At 41.2% G+C, this 15136-nt stretch overlaps 1 protein-coding gene across 2 annotated transcripts; it reads left to right on the plus strand.

Annotated features, from left to right (window-relative positions):
* The first annotated feature begins 1060 nt into the window (after positions 1-1060).
* On the plus strand, positions 1061-14859 carry LOC138981288 (pancreas transcription factor 1 subunit alpha-like). Of its 2 annotated transcripts, none has more exons than XM_070354148.1 (3): positions 1061-1792; positions 3009-3252; positions 12256-14859. In XM_070354148.1, exons 1-3 carry the CDS (start codon positions 1523-1525, stop codon positions 12450-12452), a joined length of 711 nt encoding a protein of 236 aa, XP_070210249.1. In that variant the 5' UTR covers positions 1061-1522; the 3' UTR covers positions 12453-14859. The 2 variants fall into 2 exon arrangements, with proteins under 2 accessions (XP_070210249.1, XP_070210250.1); XM_070354149.1 differs by having other exon boundaries at positions 3012-3252.
* Positions 14860-15136: the final 277 nt, after the last annotated feature.

The raw sequence follows: 15136 nt of genomic DNA on the forward strand, positions 1-15136 counted from the left end.
CCTTTTCTTTTGCCGCTTGTAAGTCTGATATAAACTTTAAAAATATTTTACCGCAGGCCATTAGAATGTTATATGTTCGTGTGTTCCTTTGGTGACAGAAACTGTCGGTAGGCAAACACAAATGTCTTCAACACCTGCAACAGAACAAAAAACAAAGAAATCACACACACACACACACACACACACACACACACACACACACACACACACACACACACACACACACACATAAGTGAAAAATAAAAACCAAAACGATTTTTTTTAAGGAAACCCAGGTCCAGGAAGTTAAGAACACCAGAAAAGGGTAGCTTAGTGGCATGACAATCCAACCCATCTCACACACTCCCACAAATGAAAAGACCACCAAAAAAGGACATCTCGTCGTGTAACTATTAATGGGATTGCAAACGTATGTTTAAAAGGGGGAAAACAAGCAAACAAACACACCAGAAAACGACACATGATTTGACAGAATCTAACAGCATCTGTTAGCATTGATGTAAACTGCACATCTGCAGAGTCAAGTAAGGTCCGACGAAGAGTCAAAAAGTGAGGGGGAAAAATCTAAATTTCTGTTGCGTTACTCTTCTTCTCTAATACTGCGAAACATTACAGGAAAGCGTACAAGAGATAGAAACAGAGGGTGTTCAAAATCAAAGCAGACCAAACCCAAAGAATAGACAGAGAGCGAGACAGTAGGAACGCAGAATGGTTTATTGCACGAAAGCCACCTACCCATAATATACAAACCAAGGGACGGGGGGTTGAAAAAGTGGAGAGAAAATGAAATAAACAACTGAAATTACACAAATACAAAACAAACAGAAACCGCTGAGAGAGAGAGAGAGAGAGAGAGAGAGAGAGAGAGAGAGAGAGACAGAGACAGAGAGAGAGAGAGAGAGAGAGAGAGAGAGAGAGCGTTTTCCAAGGCCCCTCCCACAGCATTTCGATCGCTTCTCGCTCCGCACGCACAAGTTCCCGCCCTCCCCGGCCACATCTCTCATTGGTTGCTGAGCCAGTCGCCGCACGTGCTGTGGCTGTATCGACGGGTGCCCGCAATAAAATGCACCGTTCGATAGCTGGGCCTCTACTGACGGAAATCCTTCGTCTTGTATCGGAAGGAAGCGTTGCGAAGGGGTTTCCGGTCTTTGAGTCGCGCCAACAACCACGGTATAATCACTTCCGAATCAACACTGATCAGCGGCGAGTCATTAATTGTTAGTGGATTGTCTTGGACAACAAGTGTTTTTTGTGGTTTCGTGTTCTGTGCGGTATTGTTGTTGGTGTGGTTGCTATTGCTTCGGGGTTCTGCGTACGTGGCATATTGGACCAGTCCGTAAAATAGATATATTATGAGAACATTTTCATAACAAATGTGGCATCCTGCACGATGGAAGCTAGTGCATCAGGGCCATTTGCTGTGGACAGATGAGTAAATATGGACTAAAGAGCAACGATCCAGAAAGCACAAATTAAAATCGATGTATACTTTATAGAAAGAGAAAAAGAAACCCACCAGACGATGCAAGAAACACTTACCACCATGATGAACGACAACGGATACGTTCACCATCACCATTCCCATCATCATCATCCGCTGTTTTCGGGTTTTAATTTCGGTGGATTTTCTCCCCTCTCCACGTCTTCCGCGTCGTCGTCTTCCTGCTCGTCGTCGTCGTCGTTCCCCTCCCCCCTCCCGTACGATGGGGAAGGGGCTGACCACAGAGACGTGTCCGGCAAAAGCAAGAGGAAGAAGAGGAAAGGTCAAGGGCAGGTGGTTGTGCAACGACAGGTAGGTGATGACCGCTTTACCACGACAGTCGGAACCTGCTATTTAAGACCTCAACAAATCTGAGAAAACCTGGTTGTAAAATTAGAGGGAGTCTTAATTCAAAAGCGGGTACATTTGAAGAGGTTGTGAACAAAAAGTCTAAGAAAGTAGGGTCTTAAAAAAGATGGAGTCTTAATTCAAAAGTGGGTACATTTACAGAGGCTATGAACAAAAAGTCTTAGAACACAGGGTCTTAAAAGGGAGGGAGTCTTAAAAGTGGGATTTTCAAAAGGTGGATTCCACAGTCGTGACCGTAAAGTCTTCTTGTAGTTTAAAAAAGATGTTATTTTATTAAATTATGATACAGCTATAAATAGAAAAACAATTATGACACGAACTCGAGCCAACGTTTATGTTATTTGGCTTTTGTATGCTTCTTTTCGTGGAATGTGTATGTTTCTGCTATACTTCGTTTGTAGGAATAGGTTTTGCTTGTATGCAAGTCTGTGAATACTCCGAGAAACGTTTGTTTGCCTATTAGTTTCACTAATATCTGTTTATCTTTTGTATCAATTTGGGACCCAGATTTATGTTCATGTATACATGTTTTCGTTGCCATCTGAAAACTATCCTGCGGGCTTTGACAAAAGTTTGCTTCATTTGCGCTCCAAATCAAAGGTATTGAGGTATAAGAACGTTCACACGATTTCTTTGGAAATGAAAACAAGGAGAACCCTTATAGCTGTGATAACTGACGCTAAAGTACTCATAATGATAAATCTACTGGACTTATAAGATTACAAGGATAACTTACGCTGAATTCCTCATTATTAATTTCTTATACTTAAATCAAAAATTTATATATTTGACTCAGAAGAAATCCCCCCAAAAAACCAGAAAGACTGCAAACGCATGCATTATCTGTGTCATAAGTGTTTGTCTGTCTGTCCGCCTATCTAAAAGAGCAGTGGGTGGAAGTACAGTAAATGTAACGCTTTGTTTTGTCATACAGTTAACGTTCTCATAACCTACCAGTCTTGTTTTTTCACTCAGAAGATGTTTCTTTCGTACCCGCAAGAAAGGCAATAACAACCTCCCCACCAATACGTTTACTTCTCTATTTTCATGACCCCCGTGGTAACTTACGCTAAACGAATCTAATACACTCTGAAGATCCCGCAAGAAAGGCTATAACTACCTCACCACCCACACATTTATTTCTCTTTTTCCATATAAGCAGGCTGCCAACATGAGAGAGAGGAGGCGGATGCAGTGCATCAACGACGCCTTCGAGGGCCTGAGGACCCACATCCCCACCCTGCCCTACGAGAAGCGCCTATCCAAGGTCGACACGCTCAGGCTGGCCATCGGCTACATCGGTTTCCTGGCCGAGATGGTCCAGAACGACGCCCAGGCCAAGGAGAACGTCCACAACCACGTGCCGGAACAGCCCAAGAAGGTCATCATCCACTGCCACAGAGGTAAGGACAAGTGACATTTCGACGTTGTCGTGGAGTTTTGGCGTAACTCGATTCTTGGCGATGTTGATGTTTTTATGCTTTAGACTAAGTAAATCATTCTCCATGGGAAGTATTCTCTCAAAAACGATTGACAATACATGATTAAACTTTAATTTTGTTTTTATCTTTCTATACATACCAAGCACAAATCAGTATAAACACTGTTTCAGAATAAAATTAATCAGTTTTGCCCGTTTTATGAAAAGCGTCTAGAACGAGTTACGCCAACATTCCATGACGACGTCGATTTTGAGAATGAAAAAACAAAACAAGAATGGTTAATTAATGAAACGTTTAATTCTTGACAAAACAAAGCATTCACAAGTACGTCGATCCAATGGCCTTTGTAGTGGACAGACAAACGAACAATTCATATGAGAAGAACAAAAAACTTATCTGGTAATGTTTTTCGATCTCTTGCAAGGCGGTACCGTCGCAAAAACGGGACATGTTTAGTTTGTTTCGTGGTTTCTTGGTTGGTTGTTAGTTTCCACACCTTTCAAACTATTTGGCTGTTCGGGACCGTGGTGGTTTGTTTGTATTGTTTGAGATTTTGTTTCCTTGTTTGATTTTTGTGTGTCCGTTTCATTGATTTGTAGTTTGTTGGATGTGCGTTTTTGTTTGTTTGAGATGTTTATTTGTTTGAGATTATTTTCGTTTAAAAAAAAAAGAAGTTTTTGCCAAGCACATCATTGTGGGGCTTTTAATGAATAACATGCATCCGTCCACTCACAATATATTTTTTGTCATCCTTCAACACTCAAAAAAGTCTATAGTATTAAAATCCATGAAACAAATGTAAGGCATCTACGGATGTATAGATACATAATTGACCACACTCATTTGGTATACATTCTGACAAATCATTATAAAGACATCTTTCTGAAGTAAGTGACAATTTTCGTTGTTAAAATAAATATATTTTCTAGATATTGTTTTAGATTTGTGTGTGTGTGTGTGTGTGTGTGTTTGCTTGTTTGTTTTAGCCCGTTTTACTTTTTTTTAAAGTGCATTTATACCAATATAATGAAGTGGACATATGTTTCTTTATTTATTGGAATTTGTGGTGGTTTTTTTTATTAAATTTTTTTTTAAATTTTTGTTTGTTAATGTTTTGATCTTTGTTTCCTTTGCTAGTTCGTTTGTTGAAGCTATGTGCTGTACAGTTAAAAACATTATCTTTAAATGTTACGAGTTTGTTTTATTGCCTATTTTGATTCATTGGTGATAAGAGCAAATAGCGATTGGTTTTGGTAAGCGTGTGGTTAATTGAAATGGACTACGTTAAGAGATTACTTGAAATAATTTACTACTCCTGTTTTACTTTTTAAATTGTTTTTATTATTTTCTGTTTCATGTACGTTCTTTTCTGTCTGGGATAAAAGGATAACAGAAATACAATGAATATGAATTCAAAAGTGCACACAATATGATATTTCCATTAGGTTGTTATCACCAGATTAGATTAGAATATCTCTTGTCACCACACCCATGAACTTCTCAATTCATATGAAAATAATTTGCTGAACTCTTAACTATGCGTAGTACATGGTCATCAAGCACACTGGGATGTACACTAGAAAACGAGCAGCACGTGCCATGTTTCTACACCACTGTCATTCCGTGCAGAGTGTGCACCTCGAAACCCATTGTGGTCACACTCCACAGATGCTTATCTTTCTGTAGCGAGAGCTGGACAGTCACCCCGGGGCGTGTGATTTGCGCCGTGAAGAGCACTTCACCTCCAAGGCTATTCTCTGTCCGGGTGGACCATGGCTATTCTCCGGCCGTTAGCACGCGCTCTAATATGTCTTTGCTTTGCGTTAGATTAGCGACAGGCAGATGCATCTCTCGGGAACACCCTTCATTTTCCCCGTGATGATTGGAGGGGCGGTGCTGACGCTGCTGCTGTTGTGCTTTATTGTGGGAGGGGGTTAGTGTGAAGTGAATGAGGATCTGTGCTTGGACTGTGGTCAGTGGTGAGATAGGCTGTTGGGACAGTGTGTATATCTATGTGGGAGTTTTTATCAGAGTAGAAAACGACCCGAGGATACACTGGACTTTCTCTAATGGTTGGCCTAATTTTGATTCACTGGCTGCAGCCTCGGTCAAATCAAGGTCGCCATCAACTGCATTTCATTAAATCCTGAGTGATTTCCCCCAGTAAAAGTACAGGGTGATATAGACATTGGCTTTTTGTGCTGTACCTTTCGGCTCATCCTACGGCTTGTTCGTTTCCTATCTGCACACATGTAGTCGTCTCACGTTTCCGTAGAGGGAGGGGTGAGGGTTGAAAGAGAAGGGGGGGGGGGGGTGGGATGCTGCATCAAATCAACTCTGTATTGTTTATGACCCGCCACCTTCACCGTCTGATATCTGATTCTACTTTTTTTTTTTCTTTTTTTTTAATGAACGAGTCACTGGAATTTGATGGGATTTATCTTCACGTGTCAAAGTGTGTCGTTTTATTACTCTGCACACGCTGTTTAGAAGGTGTGAATTTTATTTGAATTTTTCCTGAAATTTTACAACCAAAAAAGTGTTTTGCATTTTAGGTTTTTTTTTAGTATTTGACATTCAAAATGAAAAAAAATTATTCCCGTTTGGCTAGACGGTCAACTAATTTAGAACATACACGTTGTAGTTGAGTTCAGCTTTCAAGAGTATGCTCATAAGCAAGTTGGTTTTTGTATATGTTTAAAAACAAAATCCATTTTTACTGCGCAAGGCGAAGTTCAAGCTATGCGTTTCCATGTTGTAATGCGTGAAGAAATGTCCCATCAGGGAATACATCTTTCGGACAAAACGCATCAGTTGGTCTGGAAGGATACTCAGTAAGGGTGAGTAGACGGGCATACAACATTTATGGCATTCTAACGTATTTTAAAAGAGGAGGGGGGGTGAGATCTTGACATCTATAAATGTGTGTTTGAGAAATTTGTGTGTGTGTGTGTTCTTGTTGCGTATTAACTGGCCACAGCATGCATGTCACTACCACGGAGTACGGTAAATCCGAATTTCATCGTTTTACGGACGTGGATGGAGATTTTGTGTGGATTTCATCGTTTCGTGGGTGATGATATAGTTATGCGTGGATTTTATCGTTTTGTGGGTGATGATATAGTTATGCGTGGAGTTTCATCGTTTTGTGGTTGATGATATAGTTTTGCCAGGATTTCATCGTTTTGTGGGTGATGATATAGTTTTGTGTGGATTTCATCGTTTTGTGGGTGATGATAATAGTTATGCGTGAATTTCATCGTTTCGTGGGTGATGATATAGTTTTGCCAGGATTTCATCGTTTTGTTGGTGGGAACATAGTTTTGCGTGGATTTCATCGTTTTGTGGGTGATGATAAGAGTTTTGCCAGGATTTCTTCGTTTTGTGGGTGATGATATATTTTTGCCAGGATTTCATCGTTTTGTGGGTGATGATATAGTTTTGCCAGGATTTCATCGTTTTGTGGGTGATGATAGAGTTTTGCCAGGATTTCATCGTTTTGTGGGTGATGATATATTTTTGCCAGGATTTCATCGTTTTGTGGGCGATGATATAGTTTTGCCAGGATTTCATCGTTTTGTGGGTGATGATATAGTTTTGCCAGGATTTCATCGTTTTGTGGGTGATGATAGAGTTTTGCCAGGATTTCATCGTTTTGTGGGTGTGAACATAGTTTTGCGTGGATTTCAAGTTGAGTCGTCAACATTTCCGGCGAACAGGGAATCAAACGTGCCATTGAAGCGAGTCTAGTGTCCAGTTTCCTCCCGCCATTGTGGCCGTTACAACCTCCTGACTCGCCCCTGCTAATTAGCGCTGACTTCAGAAACGGCGCCGTGTTCCCTTCATGGAGATGGCAAACACAGAGAATGGGGTTTCCATAGGTGGACGTCATTGTGGACAGAAGTCAGCGGTAACTGACACCGGGGGAGTGAGGGGGGAGGGGGGAGAGGGAGGAGACAACTGAGAGAGAGAGAAATTGGAAGGGAGAGAGGGAGAGAGACTGAGACTGAGAGAGAGAGAGAGGAGCAGAGTGAGAGTAACTTTATTTTACAAGGATAAATGGATTTGATAAAATGCGCCTGCTCTTCGAAACTATTCATTGAAGGAATAAATGCGTATTATATGTACAAAGAATACAAAGAGTATTTTATGAAAAAAATAAAAACCAAATTTAATGAAAAATTTAGATTGTAATTCAAAACTTGTTCTGTTTTTTTCGTCTTCTTTTTATTTCGAAAAGGTGAGCTAAGCTTGCTTCTGTTTTTTGGGTATTTTAAGAAAAAAACATTATTTTGTTCTGAATTTTTCCCAGGTTATGTTTTTTTTGGGGTCTTTTTTTTAATTTCGAAAAGGTGAGCTAAGCTTGCTTCTGTTTTGGGAGTATTTTAAGAGATAACACATTTGTTCTGAATTTTTAAAAATTACTGTTTAACCTAAATGTGTCACACACGTGTATTTTCCGTTGGACATTTTATTTCTGTTCAAATATGGCTTTCTCTTGAGCAAGTTGGTCCGCCTGTCTCGGTACTGTTAAATGTACAGTTTGTTTTTAAACGTTTCGGGAATGTACGAAGATTTATTCAGTTTTAGTGTGACTGTTTTTTTCTCGAACCGTTTGTTGTTGTTGTCGTTTTTTTTATTTTTTACTGCAGTTTTTCTGGTCTAATATGGTCTAATACACAAAAACAAAACAAACGTTCAACTAACATGGGTAGCTTGCATTCTATGGTAAAACGTTCGTTGTCCAACCAGAATGCACCGTACCGTACAAAGGTCATCGGCTCGAGTGGGATGGGGGGAGAACGCATATCAGGGAGAATGGAAAAAGCATGGGCGGGATGGGGACGGGGTGGGGGCGGAGAGGATGTGACTGACTATTAGGGTTTAACGTCCTCTTAAACCAACTGGTCTATATTGGGACAGGTATTGGTAATTCGCTGAAGATATGGTGTGATACTTTGATTCGAACAAGCCCGCTGTGGCTGTCTTCTTCGACACACCAGCATTGGGTTTGTCTCGTCAAAGTATCGAAATACGATCATGATAATCAGAGACGAGAGATGATGCATGCGTGTCTTCGTGTTTTCCAACCCCTGAGACTTTCGCTGTGAGACTTTCGCTGTGGGATCTTTTTCGTGCGCATGTGTGCACACGGGGGTGTTCGGACACCGAAAAGAGTCTGCACAAAGTTGACTCCGAAAAATAAATCTCTCGCCGAACGTGGGGGTCGAACCCACGCTGATAGCGACCAACTGGCTACAAAGCCAGCGCGCTACCAACTGAGCTACGTCCCCGCCCCGGAGAGGATGTGGTGGGAGTAAGAGGACGGGTAGGGATGGAGGGGGAAGGCTAGAGGATGCAACAAAGGTGAGGGGATTGTCACTGGTCAAACACTTGACCGCAGAAGGTTGCTAAGCTGTGTTGGGTACTTGACCAGTGCTGGACGCACGCCAAGAGTGAACAGCGTGTTGTTGGTGGGGATGAAGGTAATGGCTCGTAAAACTAGACAATGAATGAATGATGATGTCCGAGCAGTGATTGTGTGCATGCGCACACCCTGGCTGGCTGGTTGGCTGGCGTTGTTCAGATGAGTTTGGGTGGCGAGAGCTAGCTTTAAAAAAAACCACACGTTATAAAAACGAAAAAAAGAGGAAAAGCGCATTACATGCTTTATTTTACGGTCAAATTTATATTTTTTCTTTCTTTCGCTTAGAAGGTAACTTGATCCTTAGCCTCTAAAGTGTGCCCATGTAAGCGTAAGGAGGAATAATCCACACTCGAGCGACTCACAGTGTCCTTAGTTGTGTTTTTTTTAGTGCACGGAACAATACGCCAGCCACTCGTTTTGCAACGAAGAGACGCTTTACAGGAAATATGCCCTCTGGTACATGTAACTGAAATCAGACAATCCAGGCTAAACACCGCACCAGGAAACCAAGGCGATGTGGGCTGAAACAAAAGCCCGGAAAGCAGCTCTCCAAGCCCGAGGTGTTCGATCAAGTGAGCGGTTAAACAAGGGTCCTGCTTCGATTGAACTCGCCCCGTAACTCCGTCCCTTCGATCGCCTCGGTGCTAAAGACAAAAGGGTATGGGTGAAGGGGATGGGGGGGGGGGGGTGGGAGAGAGCCTTACCGAACGAAGGGGGTGGGAAGGGCAGGGGAGAGGAGAGGTGAGGGGGGAGGGGCATACTTGACGACGGGGGTGGGAGGGGCCGGGTAGAAGGGTGGAAGAAGAGGGGGGGGGGGGGAGGGCCATACAGGACAACAGGGATGGAGTCATCGTTTGCTGTGTCGCCAGAGATTCCTGACAGCTGCTTTGGTTCTCAGAACTCGATCCTGGCAATTTGCAGTCCTGGGGAAATCTGCTTGGTCATAAATCGAAACGTTGTTCTGCACTGTCTGCACGTTTCCCTGAACTCATGCTTTGTAGTGGAGATCAACTTTTTTTCTTTCTTTTTTTTGGAGGAGGGAGGGGGGGAGGTATTGCCTAAAACTGCAAGTATTATTTCAGCTTATTCTACCTTTGTAGTTTTGTAAGGAGTCAGATTCATCGCTTAGACTTTCTCTTATCATTTTGTTTCCAGGCTATCACAAAGGTTGGTTAGATGGTAATACAAGTAGTTGATGAATTATAGGAATTAAGAACATCAAAACACACAAATCATAAACCCCTGAACGTGAGAGAAAAAAAAGATGTTAAAAGAAAGAAACACCATTGTGTGTTGTGCACATTTCTCCCAGTGGTCGAGACTTCTAACATCAACATTCACTCTGCTACTGTTCAGCGGTGTCGTATGGCGTCTGTAGTTGGCAAAATACCTAAACTTCTTTCAAATCGCCGAAAACGGTAGGGAGAAGACGACGCATAGGATTGTGTTAAACTGATGGAAATTGCGGACACTTCCCTTGACATTTCGACATATTTGCAGAATAAAATAAATTCAAGCAACATTCTATTGGTGGTGGCAACGAAAAAAAACCCAGCTAAACAGAAATGACTTTTTTTTTCATCTTGTCGAGAAAAATTGAGAAGAATTTGAAAGAATATCCATACAACGAGCACAACTCGCATTCGTAGGAGCTGCAGCAGTTTGTTTTTGCATTTCTTTACTGGCGGCAAAGCTCTAGCCGCAAGGCACGACAGTTTTGATTATTGGCGGATGATTCAAGATTGCTTTCTTTTCCTCTGGAGTTGTACGATTGATTAAATCTTTGCTTCAAAGCGCTGGATTGTAATGAATTTGTTCCGGACTATACGAGCATGTCTCAGAATTGATGTGTTTCCGTGTAGCCCCACAAACGATTAACCGTTAACGATTCGCGTTTTCTTATGATTTGTGTAAGATGCCTAATTAGTAGGTTTTAATGTGTGAGTGTGTATGTGTGGACATTACTTATATGCTTAGAATGTGTTTACTGGTCGGAACGTGTTTATATTCTTTAAAAAGCGGGCGTTGTTTCCTTCGTGTAGGATTACCAAATCATATCTAAGGAAAAACACAATGAAACAAAAGAAAAGAAAAGAAAAAAAAACATAGCTGGCCAAAACGCAACACTTTTCTGGTTTGTGAGATGTACATCCAAGCTTCTTCTTCTTCTTCTTCTTCTTCTTCTTCTTCTTCTTCTTCTTCTTCTTCTTCTTCTTCTTCTTCTTCTTCTTCTTCTTCTTCTTCTTCTTCTTCTTCTTCTTCTTCTTCTGCGTTCGTGGGCTGAAACTCCCACATACACTCGTGTTTTTGCGCGCGTGGATTTTTTCGTGTATGACCGTTTTTACCCCGCCATTTAGGCAGCCATACGCCGCTTTCGGAGGAAGCATGCTGGGTATTTTCGTGTTTCTATAACCCACCGAACTCTGACATGGATTACAGGATCTTTTCCGTGCGCACTTGGTCTTGTGCTTGCGTGTACACACGAAGGGGGATAAGGCACTAGCAGGTCTGCACATAAGTTGACCTGGGAGATCGGAAAAATCTCCACCTTAACCCACCAGGCGCGGCCGGGATTCGAACCCACGATCTTCCGCTTGGAGGCCGGTGTCACGATTTCATCTTTCGCCTGTGTACATATTTCCCCCTCGACATATACTCAAGACTGAAATGTTGTTTCCTGGTAAAAATTAAGAAGTGAAATTATTTATGGACGAAAAGCAAGTCAGTTTCTTGCATGTGAAGAAAATTGGTGGTAAAATTTAATAGATTTCAACCCCAAAATCGAATTCTTCGAAAACGTGTACTGAGTGGTTACGTCCCTTGAGTAAGAAGGAAACATTTTAGGATGAATCAAATTTCTAAGTTAAATAAAACAAATTGGTTGGACAAATTTGGCCCCATGAATGTAAGGTACACAAGGTCGCTCATCAGTACTATCGAAGGGTGTTTTTTTTGTTCAGTGTAGAGTTTATACTAGATCAACGAGGCCGAGAAGCGAAATATCAACACGGCGAAAGATGAAAACGTCACACCGGTGTCTTACCACCAAGCCATTGTGCCCGTCGACATCCAAGCTAAATACATAGAGCAAGAAATAGAGCTATTGAGAACCGCCACACTGTTCTTTATGCACTACTTCGTTGAACGGCTTCAATATTCACCATCGATTGTTTTCATTTTTAGAGAGAGTAGAAAGAAAACACCACATTCAATATTTGTCGTTGCGCAGGTACTTTTCTGAGAAGACTTCTCCACAAGTATCGATACAACGTTCATAAATGTTTTTCTTTCAATTTCTGTATCAGCGCTAAAAGTCCACAAAATGTGGCACTCGCCTTTGGCTAGTACTTCTCATAATTTACTCGCCAGAGAGCAAATTTTACTCGCCAAACCAATCATTTGTTTCAGCAACTTTACTCGCCTTTGGCGAGTAGATTACTCGCCATTTACAGATTTTTACTCGCCATTGCAAGTAAAACACTCGCCACTTTCAGGCCTGTGTATTAATGTTTTATTTCTGTATGGTCTGGTTACAGGAATGTCCGAGGAAGACGTATACGGGTATCCTCCCTTGGCTGGTCATTCTCTCTCGTGGACGGACGAGAAACGGCGAGGTTTGGGCCCCAACAACACAATGGTTGCCAAGATCTGGACTCCAGAGGACCCTCGCAAACACAAAATTCAGACCGAGGCTGACTGTTCTGGGCTTCTCGACTCAACCTTAGACTTCTGATGGCGCCCGAGACTTCCAAACTTCTTCTCTACGAATTGGGAAGAGGGAAAAGACAAACAAAAATAGGAGTGTTTCCGAGGCACCCGACCGAGCAAAGCGCTCTAGAATTCCTTGATGATCTATCTTTGCACCACAGAACTTCCAGGTATACTCTTGTTTAAAAGAGAGGAAACGACTTTACGTGAAAAACAGCAACCGTTGTTCAGGCCGTGTGCTAGAACTGACATCGAAATTATGATGGAGAATCGAGCTTCCTCCGCACATAGATCTATGTGAAAGCGCAGCGGACCACGCGAAAGTGATTTGGAACATGGTGATTTGTTCAACAGTTAAAAAAACTTTTAAAAAAAGGCTGCAACTAAAAACTCGGACCTGGTGACCATATCCATGGTTGACCTTTGAGGGCAGTCTGATCAGCTGAACGGCTAAGTTTGCTCTTTACAAGCAAATTATCAAGTCTGGCGGACATTTATATATACTGGCGTCTCACTTCAACTTGACATGGACAGCAAGAAACTGACTTGATGACTTTGATCTGGTCTTCAAACATTCGCCACGAAAACCAAAACACTGCCGACGGTAGTTTTTAGTGGTTTTTTAATTTTTTTAATTTTTTTTATATACAATAGATTCAACCGACTCTATCTTCTCCTTTCCTCTCTGTGTGTTAAGAAGACCTAACTTTGTTTATGCTGCGTCTTCAGTTTTCCCAGACAGCCTTGGATTTAAGTCACACTTTTCTAAGCTGAATTGTTTGACCACTGGAACTTTATAACAAATGTGTCACTCAAACCGTGTAGAATTCATTCAACGCAGTTTGTCTATAACCTGAACGTGTACCACTCTGCCATCGTTCACCAAAGATGCTCTGTTAAGCATTAGTATGAATAATACCTTTTTGCTTTTTATGACTCAATAGGTTATACACACTGAGTGGAATCAATTGATATTTGCAGTTGCGAGGACCACCTCATACAGTGCCGTGAAATATGTGTCCATGTGAAGCTTTGGTGCAGCGCGTGTTATATATCAAGACGTTTGCAGTGCACAAACGGATGTTGTTGGTGTTTTTTGGGTTTTTTTTTTGGGGGGGGCTGATTTTTAACGGATATTTGGAGGGGTCTGCTTATGAATGGATATCTGGTGGGAGCTGGTTATGGATGGTTAACTGGGACAGTGGTCAGTCTGTCCAACAGATGTGGGACTTCGTGTGCAATGTTATGTAACTGATGAGGGTACATTCCTTAAAGAGGCTTCCATTTTTATCTTCTGTTGATAATCCGCATTCCCATTGTTACATGCATGTATGTCGTCATTGCTTGGGCGTTTGGTGGATATTTCGGGATAAAAGGTTTTAGTATGCACGGTGTATGGAAGAATGACGTTGTATGTGGGAGCTAAATTATACGAATGTGATGCAATGCAGTAATTAGGTTAGTATGAGGAAAGAATAATGTAGTTTTTTTTTAACTTTATTTATCATGAAATCAATAGGTTTTTGTTAAAATCAGCGGGTTCATTTGACGAGCCCTGTCTCCTCATAATAAGTTCACGAGTTAAGCGAGTCAGTCACTAAGTACTGCTGTAAGTTCACAGTTTGTCAACTTGCAATGAAGACCCTGAGCTTAAAAGTATGCAGTACATTTTCTATTGGCTGAAATAGTTCACATTCAATTATGAAAAGAAACGTGTTTTATTCCTTTAGGGAAGGGTGGCTTTCATGTGTTTGCTTGTATATTGTATTTTCCAAGTATGCTGAAACCTGCATGCCGCATAGACATACTATTAATGTATATGTATATATATAGAAAAATAATATTTAAAAAAAAATAAAATAGTGCCCAGTGATCACCGTGTCATCTGGTCCGAGTGTTAACTAGTCATGATACGGATTATATATATATGCTGTATGTATATGTATACATTTGATATTCAATGTTCCTAAAGCACGAACACCTCAGTGTATTTGAGCTGTCGCAGGATATTTGTAAACATAGATCTTTTGGGGTTTTTGTTGTAAAAGCAAACTGAATTATTTATCTGCGTTTATTTATGATGAAAAGTATTGTTCACATTTCTCATCTGTATTTTCAACATTTATTTTTGTGATAGAAGATTATAGCTTTTTGTTTGAAATATTGAAAACTGACACTTACTCTTCTTAGAAGATAGACGCGTCTTCTTTATTTGTGACATATTTTATTGTAGAAAATAGTTGTAAATAACTGGCTGAAATGTGGCCGCCGATTATGGCTTTTAACATTGGTGTTTTCCAGTCGAATATTCAAAATGTGGGAATGGGTGTTGTACATAGCTTTTGTTTCGGTTCTACAGTTTGCGGACTTTAATTTCGCGTATTATGTTAATGTTTCATTGTACCTGTTGAATAAAACAGCTGCTGACAATCTTTACTTTACTTTCTTGTGAGCTTTTTTTGGCTGTGTGAGCACACTTGTCTTTTTCCAGAGCTTGTTTTTTTCTCTCGTGTATGTGTACTTTACCTTTTGCCTTTGTTTTATCTTTTTGTGTTGTGTCGTGTGTTGTATAAGATAAAGTTTCATGTGGTTGGTTACTTGCTTTGGCTCGTGTGCGCTGGAATACCCCGTCCCCCAAGTAAAAGTTAAGTTTCTTGAGGACACGTATCTGGTTCATTGTCAAAGACACACAGCTATTCCATCGTCTTG

This window comes from Littorina saxatilis, linkage group LG12 (genome assembly GCF_037325665.1).
Source record: "Littorina saxatilis isolate snail1 linkage group LG12, US_GU_Lsax_2.0, whole genome shotgun sequence".
Classification (NCBI taxonomy): domain Eukaryota; kingdom Metazoa; phylum Mollusca; class Gastropoda; order Littorinimorpha; family Littorinidae; genus Littorina; species Littorina saxatilis.